This window comes from Buceros rhinoceros, unplaced genomic scaffold, assembly GCF_000710305.1.
Source record: "Buceros rhinoceros silvestris isolate BGI_N320 unplaced genomic scaffold, ASM71030v1 scaffold16865, whole genome shotgun sequence".
NCBI classification, from domain to species: Eukaryota; Metazoa; Chordata; class Aves; order Bucerotiformes; family Bucerotidae; genus Buceros; species Buceros rhinoceros.
In genome coordinates, this window is record NW_010414746.1 from 3191 (window position 1) to 10729 (window position 7539).

A 7539-nucleotide genomic window follows, 5' to 3' on the forward strand; every position below is an offset into this window, starting at 1 on the left:
CCTGCTGAAATACAAATAATTCACTTTGCATATTCAACTATTTGAAAGTAAGTATTAGCTCAATATACTATGTCTTTAAACAGTTTTAGTCTCTAGAATTCAGATTAATTGAACTTCCTTATGTAAAATTAAAAAAAAAAAAAAACTCCAGAGAGACTGAAGTTTAAAATACTGTTCCGTATCTTTCACTAGATTCTTCATACCATAAATCTTGATGTAGGTGTGAGAGTACTTGATTTTTATGATCCATAGTGATGAAGCATGACAATTAATTAAAAGCACGGAATATTTTTCCACAGTTGAAAAGATATTGTGCATATAAAAATTTCAGCTGAGTATTAAAGATCGTAATAGAAATGAAGACAAAAATTCAGCAAATTATCTGAAACTACAACAAATTATATAGCAAACCAAAAATGTGTCACCACTTACAGGTCATCCCCAAACTCCACTAGAGTCAGTAAGACTGCTTGTCTCTGAATCACCCACTTCTTCTTCTAGTTGTAGAACTGATCTTATATTTCAGAGTGTTCTTCAAACATGGTCCAAGCGTTGCAGTTCCTCCATTCATGGCTTTGGCCAACTATTAGGTTTGACTTCTGCTGTGTAAGCTATTGCTCTCATACCAGCATATATCTGCTGCTGCTTAGAAAATGGATGTGGCTTCTAACATGTATTGTAAGGGTCTGAAACTGCAACTCCCATCCAGAACCTTTGGCCTTTGGCACCTTAACCAATCTGTATGATATCTAATAATGAATATCAGCAATAATGCTGAGTGTCATTGCTCAGCAGACTCAGTTTCCCCTAGCCAGCTGTTACGCCTAGGAAGATGGGTCCCTAGCTTGCACTGTGCTGTTTCTCTTGTACTTTTTAAAAGACAAGTAAAATCCTAGTCAAGAAAAAAGCGTAGAGAATTACAAACCTAACAGTAGAAGCACCTAGTGACACAGGAGAACTCTTTGCCTTTCATGAGTGTTTAAAGAAAAAGTTTTTAACTGCCAAATGCCTGTGATTTCTGTGAAATCTAAAATAGATATATATGGCACGATCAGTACTGTCTCTTGGGGGTCATTTGCTTACAAAATTTATCTTCCTTCCATTGTTGAAAAACAGCCCGAGCCTTTTCTTTCCAAAAGAAATGGAGTGGGAAATAGCTAATGTGTCAGCTGAGGAAAGATTGGTATTGTATGACACTGACAAGAAAAAGAGAAAAGGCAAATCCCTTTTAGAAAGCACCTTCTGTGATGTTTTACAGCAACATCTCTAAAATGAACATTTTTTTTTCTTCTACCTTGCCAAGGGCAACACATTTAAGCTTTGTGAATGCTAAACAACTGTCCTCCTATACTTTCTCCTGACAGCATTTAATTATCGTGTTAGTTCAAGTTTACATAACCTCGATACATTAGCCTATACTGAGTCTTTAGCCCGCACTGTTCTCCGTAACAGAGGTACAGAGATAGCAGCAGAGGCTAGCCAGAACCTGATATGATTCATCTTGATACCAGAAATTAAAAGTTAACAGAGGAAAGGAATAGTGGGCTTCTAACTGAAACAGTGGTTGAAATTTTTGGTATCTATCTGTTTTTTCAAATTAGACAACAGTTCATCATCCTGTCTTGATGAGGTTAGGTCTTTGAAAACACTTAATCTCCTGGTGCAATGTTAAAAAGATGTTTGCAGTCTCTTAAGCCACATGTATTTTCGAGCTTTTCTAGTTTTTGGAATAGGCAGGTTTGTTTAGGTTTTAAACAGTCAGAACATTCAATATTATGAATCATGAAGGCGTTGAGGGAGTTACTGATTACAATCCTTCTACAATTACTGTGTTCCCCCCTAAGTCCTTGGCCAGGAACTATTACCCTCAGGGGTTACCTCGTATAGGTTTCAACAAAGGTTTGGCCTTTCTGCCCACTCTTACAATACATTTCTGTCAATAGTAATTTTTTCATGCCTTCAGCAAGTATAAAATATATAAAGCTGGAAAGTCAATATTACTTTTTTAAAAAATATAATTCATCATGTTTACAACACTAATGATGGTATTCTGTAGAGTCTTGGATTAAAGTCATGGGTTTAGGATTAGAAGCCAAAACCAATGAATCCTATAACATCTGGATAAAGCTCTCAGTAGGAAAAATGAAGGGGACTCATACCAAGCAAGCTGACATTCTAGCATTGCGACCACAGCACCAGCCCCTGTCCTTCAAGTACTGACACATGGGAAATCCCCACACTTCCTCTGGGCATTCTGCAAAATGGAGAGAAAAAAAAAATTGGCACAGCATTCATGGGCTTTTTTTCACTTACAGAATGCATAATATATTGAGCGAGACGAACAGTAGTTAATGGTAGCAGAAACACTTAACTCCACTAGTCCAGTACCAAACCCCATGCTAGTGCTATGAAAAACGCATTTTCCCCATAACAGACGGGTTTGTTTTATGCTGAATTTCTGACAGTTTCACATTTTCCAAAGCACTTTTAACTGAGTGTCTTCTATGAAAATCCACCAAAAAAAAGTTCCAGGGACAAGAGAAGAGTTTGCAAATACTCATGGCACCCCATGTCATGCCAGGAGTCACAAGATATAAGCTGGGCAGTCACTCAGTGTAGCAGCGCTTCAGTATCACTTCTCGCTGGGTTCTTCTTCTATTATAAACATCTTTCAAACATCATACAGAACAATGTGTATTTGTTTATTTCAGTTCTGAAGGCCCAGGCTTTGCTGCAAGGCAGAATGTTTGTTTTCCAGAAAAGAGCAGCTGTAAAGGCTCTTGCTGTTTCTTCAAAACACGGAGAAGCATTTGCATGACAATCTGTGCTCTGTTTGTTTCAGTATCATTAATATTTTGAATAACAATACAATTATTCATGTTTAACACTAATGCAAATGTGAAAAAAACTAAAGTACAGGGAATACTTTACAGATGTACATAAACCCCAGTTTTAAATGTAGACAAACTCTACAATGTTTTGAATTTTCATTAGCACATTTGTCAGCTGATTTTTTAGAATGTTGAATATGAAACTACATTCTTTAAAAAAAAAACAACCGAAAAACAAATTGGCTAGGATCCTGGCTCTTTAGCGTAGAAAGATGACTCGGGTATATTTAAAGATAAATCATGTAATGGGGTTAAAAAAAGGACAGCAAAAACACTGCTTTTCAAATTTACCAGCAGTCTGAGATACAAAAGTGTAAGTATAATTCATTTCATGGAAGTTAAGCAAAGAAAAAGGGAAATAGAAAACAGCAAAAGCCCTCGGTGTTCTAGCAGTAGTCCCCAGTCCTTACTGATCTCTAGAGAGTAACAGCAAACATAACCTTCTGCAGGCAACCTCACGATTTGCTCCCCTTTTATCCCTACAAATGTCAGAGGCTCTTAGGGTATGAATACTGGTTTGAGGACCATGAATTAAGACTAGGATTTTAATTCTGGATAATAAGCAGAAAATTCCTTTAGATATGAAGATGAAATTTGACAAAACATGTTGCAACTGGAATAAGCACTAGGAACATACTAAGAATTTGTAAATGCCTTACGACAAGCTATAAAACATTAATTAACTTCAAGTCTAATGATAGAGTACATGGAATAAAATGGAATATTGCTACTGTGTTCCTACTGATAGAAAGAACTTATTAAATATATTTTTTCCAAAGGAAACAATGACTGCTAGGGCTCCTACTGTATGATTCACACTAATAAGTCTTCTTAATACATATGTTAAAATGTTTAAAAATAAAAACTTGCAAGCTGAGTTAGAAAGATGAAATCATTGATCTTTTTCAAGCAAACTCTTCTGATTTACACCCTGTCTTCTAGGCAAACTAATCATTCATGCAAGTTAATGTAGCTACCTGCTAGACTACAATCTTAATATTAGTGCACTCTATTCATGAATAATTCTGAAGAATTTATGACACCTTTGAAAAAGATAACCAGGTAAAGCACCATCTTCATTTATATTATTGAAACTGTAAAGCAGGAAAAAGGAAAGGGAAACTAATGCTCTAACTTAGAAATTTTTGTGTATATCCAAAGTTGACCATATACCTACAACATTGCCTTGAGTCCTATTTTTCCATATACAGTCCACTCTCCACTGCTGATTAAAAACTAAAATTGTAGAAGAATATAGTTCTATAAAGTTCATATATTTATTAGCTACATTTTTAAAACCTGGCAATTCTTTTAATGCCTGCCACTATTTTCTTATATAATATAATATACTTATATACTTAATATTATATAGCTCACTAATTATCTTACTGTGTTGCTATCTGCCAACACAACAGCTGTTCTAAGCTGTACAAATCTCCAAAAACATTTGAACAACATTGTAAGTATGGGTAGCCTGTGGAAGACTTCACAGAAAACAGCCCAAGTGTTCCACAGTGCATGAAGCAACCATTATCATTCCGTACAGAGAGGCCAATCAGACAAAATTCCTTCCATTAAAAGTTAACAAGATGGGGAATTCTAGATAATCATTTTATGAGCTCAGCTGAAGCTATGCTGCGGTATAATCCTAGAACCTATTAGTCAAAGAGCTAAAACTTTACCTCTAAGCTAACCTCTTAAAAAGACCAACTCATATGCTTAATAAAACAAATTGCTGCAATATTGCACCAAACTAAATCATTGGGGAAAAAAATTCTGTTATGTTCTACAACAAAATCCATAAACCATTATTTGAACGTGGATCACTTACAGAGGAGGAGAATATAGGAAACATGATAGAGTTAAAGCAGCATCACGAACAACATGAGTGGTTGTGGATGCCCCATCCCTGGAAGTGTTCAAGGTCAGGCTGGATGGGTCTTTAGCAACCTGATCTAGTGGAAGGTGTCCCTGCCCATGGCAGAAGGGTTGGAACTAGAAGATCTTTAAGGTCCCTTCCAACGCAAACCATTCTATGATTCTACAAAATTTACAAGTTGTATCCTAGTTTAGCTTTGTGGATCAGGTTGATTCTTTGGAAGCCCACACAAATAAAATGTCGATTAAGGTAGCCTGAAGATACTTGCTTTTATTGTTTACTGTCCCCATAAATTGAATACAGCTGGTAAAAGGTTTAAGACAAAGTGTAAATTACACAGAAAGGTATAATGTTGAAAAAAATTGAAAAGAACAAAAATAGAAAAGAATATTTCCAGCTACTAGCTAAGGAACAAATTCCTATTATTTCCCTCTGACTGAATTTAGTAACATTCATAGTTTCATAGAATAGTTGTTTAAATGTATATATACATGTATACATTTAAATGTATACATTTAAACAAACTATTCAAGTACTTACCATTCTTTTTTTTTTGTAGTGAAGAATGTTTTCCTGGTAGCCATAACATCACCTGTCCTGGAAGAATTTTAATAGGAACTTTCAAAATTTCCACCATTTCCATTACAATTTTTTTCATCTCTTTTGAAAAACAAAGGAACTTTATGGATCTTAAAACATAGGTGGGAGAATCCTTTCACATATTTGCATACTTTGAGCAATCCTTCAATGGATTTACTAACTCTTCCTGTGACCACACAGATGTTTCATGACTAACCCTTCAGCAGCTAATTTCTCACAGACCTCTAGCAGGTAGAAATGTTACGAGTTTTGAAGAGTCTATACTATATGGAGAAGCTGTCTTTGCTTTATTACATGAAATCCTGAGGAGGAGATTAACACTAGGGGAAACAAATGGAAATATATCCAGATGCCAGCCACTACTGAAAAATATTCATAGAATTTTTCACTCAGCAGTGTCTAGCAAAGGAGAATACAAAGCCTTATGTCTATATTGGTAAAACATTTTAAATTTAAGTAAATGTAATGTCTCATAATTTATCACCAACTGAACAAGACTAGATTTTATATAAAGTATGTCAGATTACCTTCCCAGTTCTTCTGGGATCCGAATACTACTATTGTTTTTTACATTTTGTCAGAAACAAGCTCTTATTTCTTAACTTAGTCCTGGAAGACATATGTTATTTCCTGTCCTCTAATTACATAGACTTATTTGTAAGATCTTCAGTAAATTGCTCTTAAGTTTGGTAGAGGAATTGGAATACCATTTTGTGTAATATTTGGAATACTGCAATTATAGTGGCATATACCATTTAGAGCAGCTGTTCTACTTTGAACTTTGTAAAGGATTTTCTCCCTTTCTATTCAACTTCCAAATAAAAAAAGATGGGAATACATATGGACAACTAGTACACTAAAGCATTACACTGAGCAATAAAAAAGTATAAATCACAAAAAATATATATTCATAATATAGATCAACTATGACTACCCTCATGATGATTTAATTACGTCTGGACACAGAGAAAAGCTTCAGGTGAGCCTTATTGCTGTTACCATCCTATTCTCAGATCCATTAAGACTCTTACTGGCTCAGCAGTTTTTCAAAGAAATTTTTTAAAGAGTTGTTTAACTAACAAAACAATTAAGTGTAGCTAGGAAACAGGATTTCCAAAATACAGAACACTGAATGCTTTCTATTTATGTTTCCTTTTTTGGTAGTTATAGAAAAAAAACCTGCAGTAGAAGGATTTTACCGTCTAATCGTTTTGTATGTGCACAGAGGTTTCCAAGGAAGTTCAAGAGCATGGGACAAGCTTCTCCACTATCATTACTATTAGGTCTTCAATAGTTCTTAATCTCTAAACAAGATACTACAATTTCTAGTGTTGATAACATTTAAAATTTTCTTCACACAACTTTACAGCACTATATAGTTTCTATGAAACAACAGGACCAAAGCTTGAGTAGGGTTCCATGCGGTCTTGCAGTTTCTTGCTTGTCTTCCTTTGCCAGCATTTCATGAAAACGTATTTGCACTTACACTTTTTTTTACTTTCTTGCAAATCCTGACTGCTCTGAACTGCAGTTCCCAATATAACAACTAATGTATTATGTTTCCTGCTTTACCTTTTGGAAGAGATGGTTTTATTCAAGTAATGTATTGAACACTATTTGTTAAACTCATCCTGGAAGAAACAATCCAAGTCTTATCACAGAACAATGCTTATCCCAATGGTTAATGGATAATTTATGAAAACAAAAAAAAATCAGGGTTTTGTTTCACTTTTGTGGTATGGTATAGATTACTATAATGTCTGTTTTGAAATTTTTCATCTACTCTAAAAAAAAAGTAGGACAAATAACCTATGAAAATGGCAAAATACTGTTAAATAGAGGATTCCGATTTTCTTGAAATGCACTTTTTCTATTCTCATTTTAGAATTTTAAGATTTTCTTCTCTACACATAATGATAACAGAAGAGATCTATTTTCCAGTAATTGATTGCAAATAGCATGTGGCAAAGAGAAGGCAGAAATATTCTTTTAGCACACAAGCTGAAGTTCCCACTCTACTCATTGTACTTTAAGAAATCATACTCTCCTTAGAAAAACAAGCATTGCTTATTTCATTCCTAAAGCTTATATATACATACGCAATTTATTATTGAAGTGTTGTGAAACACCAGTATCTCAAATTTTTCAGCATGAGAACATAAGTTCAAG

The 7539-nt window shown here is 34.6% G+C and overlaps 1 protein-coding gene across 1 annotated transcript in view; it reads right to left on the minus strand.

Annotated features, from left to right (window-relative positions):
- The window catches only part of METTL25 (methyltransferase like 25), a gene marked incomplete at its 3' end in the record, with an annotated part of 40120 nt that overhangs the window by 1602 nt on the left and 30979 nt on the right, over window positions 1-7539 (minus strand). The window contains exon 6 of the mRNA XM_010137196.1: window positions 2160-2254. Within this exon, the coding sequence (XP_010135498.1) occupies window positions 2160-2254 (95 nt within the window). The remainder of the gene's footprint in view (window positions 1-2159; window positions 2255-7539) is intronic.